The sequence below is a fragment of the Centruroides sculpturatus genome, unplaced genomic scaffold (genome assembly GCF_000671375.1).
Source record: "Centruroides sculpturatus isolate CEXI.00-Female unplaced genomic scaffold, Cexi_2.0 scaffold646, whole genome shotgun sequence".
Lineage (NCBI taxonomy): Eukaryota > Metazoa > Arthropoda > Arachnida > Scorpiones > Buthidae > Centruroides > Centruroides sculpturatus.
The window spans coordinates 385533-400521 of NW_019384827.1; the positions used below are offsets into that span (position 1 = coordinate 385533).

The following is a 14989-nucleotide window of genomic DNA, read 5'->3' on the forward strand; positions in this document are numbered from 1 at the left end:
TATCTATCATACAGATTAATATCTGTAGAATTTTATTTATACATTTTCTTTTTTCTTACTTTATCTTTCATATTTATAGAGAGGGAATTCAACTCACTTTCAGTTTATTGTCTACTCACAATATTAAAATGACACAATCTAATGTGTTATATCTATATATCTATTAAGTGAGAAACAGGAAAATGGTTTTCAATAAAGTAAATTGTAACAAAATTGAAACTTATAATTCAGGTTATTACATCTTACCGGTACTCTTGCATAAATGTGACGATAATAAAGTTCTTTATATAAAATGAGGAAAATTTCATCTAAACAGAAAAAAAATAATTATCTATAATATTCCTAAATAAAATATTTCCTTATGTACTATTTACTATTTTTAATTAAAATAAACAATTNATTCTTCAAGTATTGGCAACACTGCTTATGTTATTTTTGTGGAACGAACACGTGTTGTTTCACGAGTTTTTTGATAATGGACGAAAACGGAGATTTAAATGTATCGTTGTTATTTAGCGGTGGATTAGAAATGCTATTTGATAACAAGAAGAAAATCGAAGTGACTTTAACAGAAAATAAAACGTGGAAGATTAAAACACTATTAACGTGGATGAAAGAAAACATTTTGAAGGAACGACCAGAACTTTTCATTCAAGGTGAAACCATTCGTCCCGGAATTTTAGTATTAATCAACGACGTAGATTGGGAACTCCTCGACGAATTGGATTATGTTATACAACCAAATGACCAAATTCATTTTATATCAACATTACATGGAGGATGATAATTCTTAAAGAACTGTCAAATATATACAGTAAACTGTATCAGTTTAAATACTATTTAGATGATGATGTTATCAGTTTAAATATTGGATAATTTTATTTCAAAATTTCTAATTCATTTTAATTCTAATGTAAAATATTTATTTATTAAGAACAAATATATACACCCAGAAGTCTTGATACTTTTTCAGAGAGAAATTTAATTCTTTATTTTATGAAATTTTTCTTTTCATAACTGCTTACTATATCACTAAGAATAACAATATCAATGCAAAGATAAAATGAAATATGTAATCAATAGTGCTGCTTTATCTTCAGAGGACAGTAAATAAAATTCTACATTTTTTCAAATATTCTGTATCTATTTAATCATGGTTTTGTAAATCTAACCGCTAATGCAATACAGTCGACTCCCCTATAACACTGTTGATAATTTGTTTTATATGAATTCCATGTTGTATGAGTGATTTAGATTTTACAAATACATGTGCCGGGCTTGTAAAATGGTGAACGGCTCACGTATTTGTAAAATCTAAGTGACTTGTACAATATGGAATTCATATAAAACAGAATTATCAACAGTGTTATAGGGGGTTGACTGTAGTATGTTTTGAAACACGTTTTTTATTTAATTCTGCAGCTTTTGGTACTTTGATTTTTTTTTGTTAAATATTTATAAGAAATCTCCATATGAACAATTATTATTATGAATATATTTCATAACACAGTATAATCTTCTTATCGTTTTCATAGATATTGTTATCAGTTATTTAATTAACATTATCAAAATTAGCATGTCCCAAAGCATATAAGCTTTGGGATATGTTAACATTATAGTATTTTGCTTACTGCTATCTTCAAACAAATAAACATTTTTAAGTTTTATTTTCAGGCTATCAGCTTTAACAAGTGGCTTTAAACATTAAATATTAATTGTTTTAATCAATATTTGCTCATAGTATAATAGCTAAATTCTGGTTATTTCTTACTTCAATTATACACTAGCTGTTGTTAAAGTGGTAGCAGACTAACAATTCTTGATGACTTATAACAAATTAACTAATACAGTAGAGTGTCGATTTTCCGAATCAATTGGGGACTGGCATTGTCCGGATAACTGATTTACGTACGAAAAAATAGTTTAACGTATCCGATGTCAAAATTTTTCTCCGTTGCGTGTCGCTTCGCGTTGAATTTTCGTCGATGTTAAGCCTAACAAAGACTATTGTATCGTTAAAAATTATTTTTTTATTNGATTTTACAAATACATGTGCCGGGCTTGTAAAATGGTGAACGGCTCACGTATTTGTAAAATCTAAGTGACTTGTACAATATGGAATTCATATAAAACAGAATTATCAACAGTGTTATAGGGGGTTGACTGTAGTTTGTTATACAGAGGTAATTACTATTTAATTAATTTAGTTAATTATTATTATTAGCTATATATATATACCATTTGTGATATATTTACAAAGTATGTTAATTGTCAATATTATAGCTAGACACCAACCAAATGCTGAAATTCTATCGGGCTAGTTTAAGACTAATTAGCCTTAAACTAGATAGAATTTCGGCACTTGGTTGGTGTCTAGCTATATTATATATTGGGTCTAGAGATGTTGTTTGTCAATATTATTATTTTTTTAAAGATAAAAATGTAAAGTGCTATAATACCAAGCAAGAATATAATAATAATAATGATACTGTTTGATAGAGATATATAGATAAAACTAATTTTTCCTATACTATATACAGTATTTGAAAAAAATTGACTTTTTAGAACTGATCACACATGACATTAAGATTAAAATTTATTGAACAGATATTTACAGGATGAGGCCAGATTATTTATATTGAATATTTGAATATAGTGAATAAACATTTGATCACATTGCTATGACATCTTTAACAAAAATAAACTTTTTCTAATCAAAAGTTTATTCATATGATTATTAAGTAGGCTTATAAGAACAAATTTGTATGCCACTAATACCACCCAAAAATGTCCATGTACACAATGCCTCTACTCCCTCCTCCCTGCTATGTACAAGATGTGTTTTTTATGACTCCCCTTAAACTGTATAGTACTGTACAGTACATGTGAATAAACGACCTGTAATGTTTAGTCAACAGATGATAACATTGTCACGTCTGTCAATTTGGAAGGGTTATGCCCAGTCTGTTCGGTTACACATGCTTTTGGGAGAATGGATAAATCCTGTTAAATGGTATCATTTTCGTTGTTTCTCTTTTTCTACATATACAATGTTTTGAAATGCTCTTAAAAAATATTACTTCATTTCAGTTCTTAGAAGTTAAAGTAAATGAATTTAGTTGGCTTCAAATTCTCTTAAGAATTTCTTTCTTCAGGAAATTACATGCTTAAGAATATTTTGTAACTTGCTCTGTATTAACAATAGGAAGCTGATAGTTTGTTTAACAAAAAAGAATAGTTGTAGAGTTCTTATTCATTTTTTTGTATTTTTAACAATTGCTTTTTTGTTAATTAGTTCTAGCATTTTGTAGAATATAAATTTTAATATAAAATGGAATATACTTCAAATAAAATTTTCATTGAATTCAAATTATTTATTAAAATTATATACTCAAAAAATGACTATGTAGAAATGATTATTTCATTTCATAATTAGAAAATTTAGTGCATATTATTTCTATAAAACACTTTCAGAAGCTTATTTCTTAAAAATATTGTGTCCATGAGAGAGTTTTTATTTCTTTTAGATATTTATGTTCTTATATTTTCAACTGTTACATTTTAATGTAGAAGATATGTGTATGTCTACTGAGACATCTTGTCTAAAGTGTCCAATTCATTTTTATAATAAATAGTTACAGATTTCTTTTGCTAGTTACATTATCAAAACGAGTATTACATACACTTCTTTCTTTCTGTAAAATTTTACAAATATTGATAACACTTTTCTTTCCATTATTCTTATAATATTCAGTATTTTTCTCTGAATTTCTTTGAGAAAAATTAAATTTTTCAATTATTTTTCTCTTTTGTAAACTACGGCTCTGTTAAATAATTTGAAAGATTTTGATTTAATATCAACAGAGATCCCATATTTGATTCCAAATTTATGTTTTATAAGCTGTGTATTGTAAAAATGTCCATCTGACTTTAAGATATAACCTGTTCATTAATAATAAATTTTATTAAAAAAGTAACAGATAAGCATTGATTTTATAAATGAACTAGCAGGTATGCTCTACACTGTCTGGACTAAAATAATTGAAGTTTTAATATGATTTTGATGTTTGTTTTTATTACTTTTCATCTGGGTAATGCCGTAGTCAGCAGAACCTGTTGGTGAAGCTTGTTAGTGACTTTTGAAAAGTTATAAATTATGGAAAATATTGCTTTTTTTCGTAGTTGTATCGATATTTCTGTTGATTCTCAGTGGAATAGAGGAAAATCACAGTCCTTTATCCCATATTCCTCTTGATTCACCAGTTCAGTTTCCTAATGTTAAGAGAAAGAGACGTCATTCTAGCAAACCTACGTTGAAAATTGCGAAATTGGATGATTTTTTTCCTGCTAAATCTGAATCAAGTAAGTCTATTCCTAACAAAATACTTTCATATTTAGACAAAAAGGTTTGATACAGTCTTTAATGCTTTAAGCAAGGTATCTGCTAGAATCGATTGGCTTGTTAATTTACATAAAAGCGATGAAAGGTTGACTAAGATTGAAACTAAACTGAAGGAAATTTTTAAGTTTAAGCAGGAATCTCAAAGCAAAGATATTTTTCTTTTGCATAGTGTTGACTCGTTGGCAAATGAGTTGGGAGGAAAAAATATAGCAATTCAGGATGTGATGGAGACAGGTGATAATCTGAGTAGTAAAGTATAAGAGCTGTTTACGCCTTTATGGTAATAGTAGAAGAATCTAGGACTATTCCAACGGCAAGGATAACAAAGCTTTATAAATAAAATAATATTTTGGTTGAATTATCATCGTTATCGGACAAACAGTTAATTTTTAAAAGAATAAATAATCTTAAAAACCATGTAAAATTTACAAAAATTAAGATCTTTGACAACTTGTGTTGAGATCTAGACTAAGACCTTTTTATCATCAATATAAATCTGAAAAGAGGAAAGTTCGATAATTGCAGACATTTTTGTGAGGCTTCAGAAGTGGACCGGAACCACATAAAAATGAGAAAAAACATTGTTTTCTTGTAGAAAAAATTTATAAAACGTTTTAAGTAAAAAGGTAGAAATTGCATGGCCATAAAAGGACACATTTGAATTATAGGAAATGAGAGTACTTCTCGTGTTATAACAATAGAATGATGTAAGTCCTAAGATCAACCATCTTCGATTGGGATCGAATTGACACGATGTTGACTCATCCCGCGATCTGGGTTCCGATCTCGTTTCACTTTGTAACGAGTGAATACCAATTAGAAAGCGGAGATGAGTAAGATCGACCAATCGGAAAAGTTATAAAAATGACAATTAAAAGGACACGAAGAGCTTCTCAATCTGTCATTTCTATTGTGCGCACCCCTCTGGAAAAAGCGTCACCGACTCTATTTCGGACTCGTCATCTCTCTCTCCCTACAGATCGCCGACCAATAATGTCCCGGGACAGTCAACCTCCGAAAGGACATTGGAAATTTGTACTTGCAGGACCCAGAAAGCTCTTGATTTCTCTCCTACATATGATTTGGAATGGTTTGGAAACTGGCGTGTGGTGACATTTGATAATAGGGAAAATGTGTTTCCGTAAAAATTATAAACATACTGGAAATGACGAAAATAAACAGTTAATTTATTTTAATTCTAAAATAGATACATTGAAATGAAACAAAGATATAAGAACTTGTTTATGAAAACAATCGCACAATATGTATTTATATTTTGATGATATGAAACCGTGCTTTACAATTTGTTTATGCTTCTAACACAATAAAGTGCTTTAAATTAAGACACTTGGCGGGTTTTTTCATCTTTATTTAGTTGATACGTGTGAAAATTTTACACGTTTCGGGCTCTTAAGCCCCTCTTCAGCCAACTAAAACATTAAAAAAGAATATAACATACATATAAAAACATAAGTATTGTAGAAATCATAAAAATATAAAAGGTACCTTTCACTTATAAAACAGTTCTACAAAATCCTTGATCTAAAACATATTCTGGACATAAACTTATTATATAACTAACACAAACTATAAAACATATTCTTGATATAAACATACTCTGGACAACAATTATCAATTTAGTAAATTTAGTATATTATATATACAATTGATCATGCACTCCACCCATAAATCTGTTTTACGAAATCCTTATTTCCTTTGATTACCATTGACAATATAATACGAATTTACATAACTTTACAATATAAATTTACATATCTAACGTCTACAATATTTTTTCAATGTATGATTATTGGTTTATTTAACATTTCAATATTTAATATCATAGATTATTATATGAACTAATGATTTTATAATGTCTTGGAGTTGGTAGACATGATCAACAGTTAATATAAATTTACATATTATTTGACTTCCATTACAACATACAGGTTCTTGTTATTGTTGATTTATTTAACAGTTCGATAATTATTATTAATTAGCACATTGCTCACAATAATAATAGTTTGGATCTAGTGAATACAATTAATAAAGAATTTTTAACCAGTTTCCGTTTATAGAGATGCTAGGATTTTTATTTATACTATTTTGATTTTTGATTATTTCCATACTTTCTTTGAATTTTCTTTTATATGTATCTTTTTCTCTGTGTAAAATATCTATATTATTTTTGTCTATATTACAATTATTTAAAAGGCAGTGCTCATGAAATGCAGAATTTAGTCTACGATATTTCAAATCGGCTATATGTTCTTTCAATCTTACTTTAACTTTACGTTTAGTTTCATCTATATAAAATTTTTTATTTTCGCATGTACACGGAATTTTATAGACTACATTTTTACTTTCTTCTTTCTTTGTTATATTTGTTTTGTTAACTTGTTTTGCATTTAATCTGGAGATTAGCTTATCGTATGTCAGTACTAGTTTTACATTAATTTTTTTGACTTCTTTATTAACTTCTTCGTATAGACCTTTTATATATGGGAAACGAATGTATTTTATTTCTGCTTGTTTAGGATCTATTCTTATTGTTTTATCTGTTTTTTTATCTATTTCTTTTTCCCAAATATTAAGGATTCTGTTTGGGTATCCTGAAAGAATAAATTTTTTCTTTAGTGTATTTAAATGTTCGATTTGTTTAGTATTTATACTAGTTCTATTTTTGATTTTAGTGTATTCCATATTAAATATGTTTTGTTTTATATGAAGTGGTATGTTAGAATTATAGTTTATTGAGCACTGCTTTTTAAACGGTTCAAATTCGAGATTTGTATTATTTCTTTTAATTGTAATATCTAAATAATTTATGCTGTTGGTAATTTTATCTTCTTCTTCTATTTTAAATTGAATATTTTTATGGATATTATTTATTATTTTTCTGATTTCATTAGTGTTAATTTCGACTTCATCATATATTATTAGGACATCGTCTACATATCTTCTGTAGAACTTTATACCATATATGTCACTTATTTCTTTGTCTATATCTATCATTATGATCTCTGCTAGTTTCGGTCCTATTACGGACCCCATACTAATTCCACTATTCTGTGTGTAATATTTAGAAAATACAAGGAAAGCGGAACTTCCGTGAACTGCACGCCACTGACGATGGATGGAAAGAATCGTCGTTAAAAGATGATTCTTTTCTTTCCATGGATTCTCTTTTCTGTTTCTCTTCTTTCATTTTTTTTTCAGGTTGACAATTTTCTTTGTTATCTTTACATCTCGATTTTTTTCTGTTAATGATCTTTACTTCTGTGTGATTTTCTTTGGTCGGAAGTGGTTTCTCTATTATCATTATATCCATCTCATTCTCTCGATGGCCGAACATCTAGGTCTTTGTTGATTCGGAATTTTTCATTCGAATGACATTTGCAATGACACCTGTAAATTTTTTCAGGACTTACGAACGAATTCAGAAGAGGCTTTTCTCTCATACCTGATGTATCGATGTAATACTTCTTAGTTTCGAATTTCAGTTCTCGCTGTTTTCCAGGTATCTTGGCGGCCTCTGTTATTTTCTTTATTCCTGCTGCTATGAGCTTGAAAAGATTTTCGACGTAATGAAAAAGGAAGGAGGACATCTGTCTCTTCGGATAGTTCCTTCCTTCTCTCTCTTTTTGCTTTCTGGGTGAAATACCTTTTGGCACACAGGAGTGTGTTCCGGATTTTCTGTCTCCATTTATTATTACCACATCTGTCTTTTAACTATCCAATTTTCGCTACTTGTCGACTGAATTTTGAGATATGCTAGATGAATGCGGGACATTAAAGTCCAGGGCTTTACAATGAAAAAAAAGCAAGAACAATTTTATTAATTGAAGAAGATACAAATTTAAAATTACATTTTATTTAAAAACCATTCTTTCTCAACGACTTGTTTCATCTTTGCTCTGTTAATGTTTATTCTTGACATGCTAAATGATAGATCAACTATTAAACCAAGATGCCGTAAATATGCTTAGGTCTTGGATGCGCGACAATATTTCGACAAAATGGTCAATTGGGTAGTATTCTGTGTAATATTAAATGATAGAGTCATTGGCAGATCATCTTATCGAGCCTTATTTGGCAATGAGCCTAAAATTGGTTTTACAAAGTACTGATATTCCTGATAGAGTTCTTTCGTTGGACAGGGAGCTGGCATTTGTTCTTTGGGAAAATACTAAGGAGAAAAATTAAAGAACAATAGCATAAAAACACTGAACAGTTTCGAAAACTAAACGATTTAGTTATAGTTTGAAGGTTACAATTAGTGAAGTCTGATGTTAATCCCAGAATTTGGCTGAAATTCTGGAGTCAGTTTTAAAGGATTCATGAGAATGAAAGTATCTCAGCCAAGGACAAATTTCAGTAGTTGCTCCAGACCATCAAGGAGAAATCCAAGGCATGTGAAGTTGTAGATAAATTCCCACCAACGGCACAGAATGGAACAAACTTCAAAGAACTGGATAAAGCTATGGATGTACTGGACTGGGACAAAATCCACAAGTGGACATCAGAAGAAATGATTGACTAGAGGTTCGACTTGCCAGGTACACTTGGTGGGGGTTTGGTGGAAGTCCCTTGTCCAAATTATTAGATGTTGCATTGAGTTTTAGGTCAAGCAAAAATGTAGACTATGAGGAATTGACGACTATCCTGTGTGACTCTGAAAGTATGGTTAATTCACAACCAGTGGCCTACCAGAGTATATGTAGCATTAATCCCAATCATGTTTTCGACAGAAGACTCGAGGAGTTCAGGATTGGGACCAAATTGAGAAGACTGGCTTTGGAAGAACATTTAGGCAATGCCAGATCTTAAGAGAGGATCTGCGACAGAAATTCTGACAAGTATACCTAGCTCATCTGATCATACGTAACAACAGGAAAGACAATAGGAAGAGTGTCATCAGTGATGTAGTTCTTATTGAGGGTGAGAGCAAGAGCATCGACTAGCCTCTAGCGAGGATTCTAGAAGTCTAATTTGTACAGGATGGGATCACTAGAGTAGCCAGGGTAAAGACCGTTACTGGCATAGTGTTACCCCCAGTTCAGCGTTTGCATCCCTTGCAGACATGTGAAGGAAGTCAGTGTTCCGTGTGTAGAGGTGTCATCCTGTTAGTCAGGGTCCAGCAATATTATCCTGTAGTGATGTGGTGAGTGGAAGACCGAGTACCAATTGCAACAGTGGCCTAACATGTCGGGTTGTAATGCATAGTGGGTATGTTGTAATGAAATTATGTCTTTCTTAATGTAGATCTTATTTTGTGCCACATTGTTGCGACTTCTACTAGTGGTTTTCATAGATCAAAGGAGGGAGGATGTTCGGACTGAACAGAACAGCCCTAGAGAGAAAAAAGAGCATTTTCAGCAAGAAAATGAATTGTGTCCAGTCCAAGTAAGCGGGCTGTATATCTTAAAGAATTTTTGAAATTTTTTAAGATAAAATAAACCTAACGTCTCGTGTTTTTGCTGCATTTAATCTTCATTTGCGAACCTAGTAACTTGGTCTTACAATAGTAACGATACCACAACAGATTTTAGTCAGTTGCATGTCATTATTTAGTCACTTGTTCTTAATAATTCAATTGTTTTATTATTTACTGCAGTGGAACCTGATTAACTCGAACCTGTCGGGTAAAAAATTCGAACTTCGAGTTAAAAAGTTTGGAGTTACAGAGGTTCGGCTAAAAATCAAGAAATGCTTTCCCGAATGGTTGATCCGTTCACTCCTAAGCGTTTAGTAAAGATTTCTTTAAATTGCGATATTTGGCGGGGAAAGAAAATAAGTTCGAGTTAACCAGATTCCATTATATTTATAAAATAGAAGTATCTTAATATGAAATTTAATGTGCGGTGATCTTTTCGGTGTCGAATTGTAGGTAGTGTTGTCCACAGATTCGTTTGCTAAAACGAACTTTTATGGTCATTCGAAAGAAACGTTTGGACTTTCTCGAATTCTTCTATAAAATATGATGGAACGTTTTGTAGGAAAGGTAAATGGGATGAGTGACTTATATAAATAATATATAAATTAGGTACTGTACATATAATTATATATTAATTATATATAAATTAGGTACTGTATATATAATTATATATTAACTTATTGTAACTTTATACTGTATATATAATTATATATTAAGTATATATAATTATATATTAACTTATTGTAACTTTATATAATTAAATATATAATTTCCGCCGTCTAGCGTGGCGCCACGCTACGGAGATTTTACGCTAACTATCGTATGTACAGTATGTAAATTAGGTACCGTAAGTCTAATACGGTATTGTAATTTTATACATTTCTTGTGAAAAAAACATTTCTTATTCAACGGCGATTAAAATTATTTATATTAATGATGTCTCCAAAGTTCAACGAAGTTTTCGCAGAAAAATAAGTTGTCAGAAATCGGCCGCTATTTGCTGAGCTGTTCCGCGACGAAAACAAGCTTTAGCAATGGCGATGTCAAATGGTGCACACTCGGTAAGTAATCCTACAATTTTTTGTTTATAGCGTAGTTCGTACGGATTATTTCCAAAAAAAATATACGTGTTTTGGAAATGTTGAGTCGGATTAGTCTAGAATCGATTAATTTTATGGAAGAAAACCTTCCAATCAGCCGTAGTCCGTAAACTTCACACATGTCGGGCTGTGATTGGAAGGACTCGTAAGAAATCAGATTCCTAAAGAATGGAACGTATCTATGATCTTACAGGGGGTCGACTGTACTTGTAAAATTCACAGATACAGTACAGAGTGTCTGTGCTGTAATAGTGGTGTCAAGAATTTTTATAAGATACAGTTTTGGTATTGGTGTAAATGTCATTTTTTAATAAAACCCTATTTCGGTTTTCAAACGCACATGTTTGCCCCTTTCCCATCTGTTAAAAAATAAGCAAACCAACGCATACTCGTAAACCGGAGAGAAACACACCCGAAGGCAACGTTAAGTTAAAGCAGATGTGAAAAAGTTATGTACTGAACGTTTGTAAATTACTGTTGCGTGACACCATGATACATCGCCAACTCACCAAATTAATATTTTGTATGGAATATTAAAATCTATGTATAATGACTGATGAGGGACCTTATAGATGCAAAATTCATTTTCCAATAAATACATAGGAAATAAAAAAGTATCTCAATTTCTTTCTGTTCCGTGACTGTACAGTGTGATATGTCGGCCTACATGAAAAGTGCACTAGCATGAAACATAATAAATAAGTCAACGGAGCAAGTGGCAAGAGTTTAATTTTTCCAACAAAACCTTTAAATGGTATCTGTAGAAAATGCTCTAATTTAGACGAATTACATATTTTCAACAAATTAAAACGCATTTATCTGTGATCGTAACGAATTGTATTTGGTATGACACCAAATGCTAAGAAGACAGCAAAACCGATTTCATATACACCACAGTCAACTCTACTCAATCTTGTTGTACTCTTGGAAAGTTCACAGATGTCAGTATTTTGTACTTTGAATTCCGTAGATATTTTACCGAAATTTATAAAATCGTATATACGAGTACGTTTCGTGTCGTAATGAGAGCAAATCTAACTATCATTGCTATGCAAAATTTGTATATAATTGATATCCGATCCTACAGGAAAAATACTTACAGGATTTTCGATATAATTTGGTGGTAACATCAAAGAATAAGTACGATTTTCTAGAAAATAAGCAAAACAATTTTTATACTTTTCCATAATAAAGGGGGTGACTGAACCGAGTTGGACTTAATTGTGTTTTAGCCAACTTTTCGGCACTACTGTTTAAGTTTCGGGGGCTCGGGACTAAAATGTTGCATAAAATTCGATTGCATTAGATATGCATAAGATATATCTCGAAAATCGTTAAAGCTATTCAAAATGTCGGAAATGAGTCGTTGGTTTCGACTTGTAGCGCATGTTTTGAGACTGGTCTCATCAACGTTTGGCCAACACTCGCTGTTCACAACTTACAATGACAATTTTTGCTTCAAGTTAAATTTTAACGATGCCATAAAAATTAGCTTATCTCGACCAAAAAATTAGATATTGTAAAAATAAAAAAGAAGCGTATTTGAAAAGGATAATTTTATGGATATTTTTCAGTATGATATGGTAGTGCATATTCTAATGTGCAACTGGACACAAAAAGTGTAATGGGAATTTCAAATTGTGTTATAGTTCGGTCGAATATCACAGCCGATGATAAAATCAAAAAATCCTTAAATTTTTAATAAGGTTAAGTTAATATCCACGTAACGTAAAAAACTTCCGGGTTGGAAAATCAGTAGAACATCAAAAAATCCAGCAATGAGTTAAGTAACTTTCCCGGCTGTTATGAGATTTAATTACTCCGAAAAATTCCTGGGGAATTTTCGACCCGCAAGAGGAGATGGGGTTTTTTCTTTTTTTTATTATACTCTTTCCGCTCTGTGGGCACTAAGAGGGCCTCTTATAGCAGGCCCATTATGGGTTCGGCCATGCCCACAATGGGGCGACCGGGTGGTGAGGGACGGGCCCGACATATCCGAACGGACCATCCTCCGAAAATTTCCTGGGATTCCTTGACCCGTCCGGATTTGATTCCGGGTCCCCCAGAGCGGTAGGCTGCCACCTTGACCGCTCGGCTATCCGGCCTTAAAGAGGAGGTGGGGTGAAGTGGGTCTTGCGTATCTCGAGTAGGGTCAGACTCGACAATTTTACTCGTTATTACCATTTACAATTTTTTTTTTATAAAACTCATCCTTATCCTTAAAATTAAATTTTTTTCCATTTTATAAGATTTTTGGTTACATGCATAACATCACAGTAAAAGATAAAATATGGTTGATCACATTTCCTTTATGTTTAAATAAGGGCACTCATCACTATCATATCCTAATTCCTGAATATATAGAAGTATTTATCCTTAGAACATTGTTTTCTGGATAATTTAAAAATACAATACAAAAAATATAATTTGAGTTATAAAGAGTTACATTATATTGAATAAAATAAATAAATCTCTTCCATTCATATTTAAAATAATCACACAGTCAATAATGACAAAGTATCATTTCACAAAAAGCAAAAATTATAAAAATTATTTTGATGATATATTTTTATCAGATATAATCTACAGAACATATTCATTAAATTTTTGAAATTTTGGATGTTAAACTACAATAAATCTAAATAAAATTTAGCATTTAAGTTATATTATATGACACATGTTAGGTTTAAATTTTAAAATATTTGAAATTAACTACCTACCTTTATACAAATTACACATATTTACGTAGTTCATAAAATGGNTATATAACATAATAATTATATACATGTATTTCAGTTTTATTAATGATATAATAAAACTGAAATACATAACGTTTCAAACCGTACGTTAGTTTTATTGCCACAGCCACGCTGCTATGAATTCTTGGGAGCCACCAAATTTTGGATTAGATTGTCTACGTTATATAGGTATTGATGACGGTCGCGAGCGACCCGCTGACATCTCGGGCTTTGGCAATGTAATTTTAGTTTTCCCATTTTCTGCCTTGAGCCATTATGCAACCCTAATTAAGCCAATATATGTGACAAAGAACATTCAAATTAAACTTGACTGGTAAAAAGATGAGAATAAACTGTATACGGTATTACTAGTTTTGCGTATTGTTAGCATATATTTAGGCTGGGTGGGCATCGAGCATTTTGGTGAACTGCTTGTCATTTTTTGTTTGGAGCTTTCTTCTGGTAAAAATTGTTAATTGATGCCGGCGACGTAATGTTTAGTGTTGGAAATTGCACTTGCCGGCTGTCCGGCTTTACACAGTTATTAGCTTATAGATCTAATGACGTTTTGCATTGGAACATTTGGCAGTCTGTGACCGACACCATCTTCACCGCTCGCCATTCTGATATTTTGTGATGTTGGAAAAATTAAAAAAGTAATGCAAGTGTAAAACCAAGATTGATAATAGATAGCTAGAAATGTTTATAAGAGCATTCCATTTGAAAACATTTTTCAAGTAGTATAATTCTTTTTGAGTTTATATGTACCAATTGCACTAACAGAAAGGTTATTTTCAATACAGTGATACCTCGACTTACGCTACCCGACTTATGCGAACCCGGAGTTACGCGATTTTCAAATCTCGTCGATTCGTCTTTTGTTTGAGCGCCACGCAACTCTCGATTACTCACTCCCCCCATACTATTGTTCAGCTTACGTGTTCGGACGTGTCGCGCGGAATCGACGCATAGCTACAATTTTTTTTTTTTGTGTTATTTATTTCTGTGTTTGTTATATCTATGGAGACTTGAGAGACTCTATGTGGTGATTTCTTATAACAGTAAACGAATCAAAAGACGAGATAAGATTAACGAGAACATTTATTAGCTTACATACATCCGACTTGGATTTTACACAAATTGCGAAATTATAACCCGACTTACGCGAATTCGACTTACGCGGTTATCGCTCAGTCCCACCTATCGCGTAAGTTTGGGGTATTACTGTAATGAATAACTTTTGGACAGACCAAAAAAAAGTTGGTTAAATATGTATATTCTAAAAGCAGCACTGTTAATTAAATGCAATTAT

General features: G+C 31.4%; 1 protein-coding gene across 1 annotated transcript; it reads left to right on the top strand.

The window, feature by feature from the left end:
* Positions 1-475: 475 nt before the first annotated feature.
* Positions 476-784, top strand: LOC111630036 (ubiquitin-related modifier 1 homolog). The gene has a single exon (XM_023374039.1). The coding sequence runs from the start codon at positions 476-478 to the stop codon at positions 782-784; it is 309 nt and encodes a 102-aa protein (XP_023229807.1).
* The last annotated feature ends 14205 nt before the right edge of the window (positions 785-14989 follow it).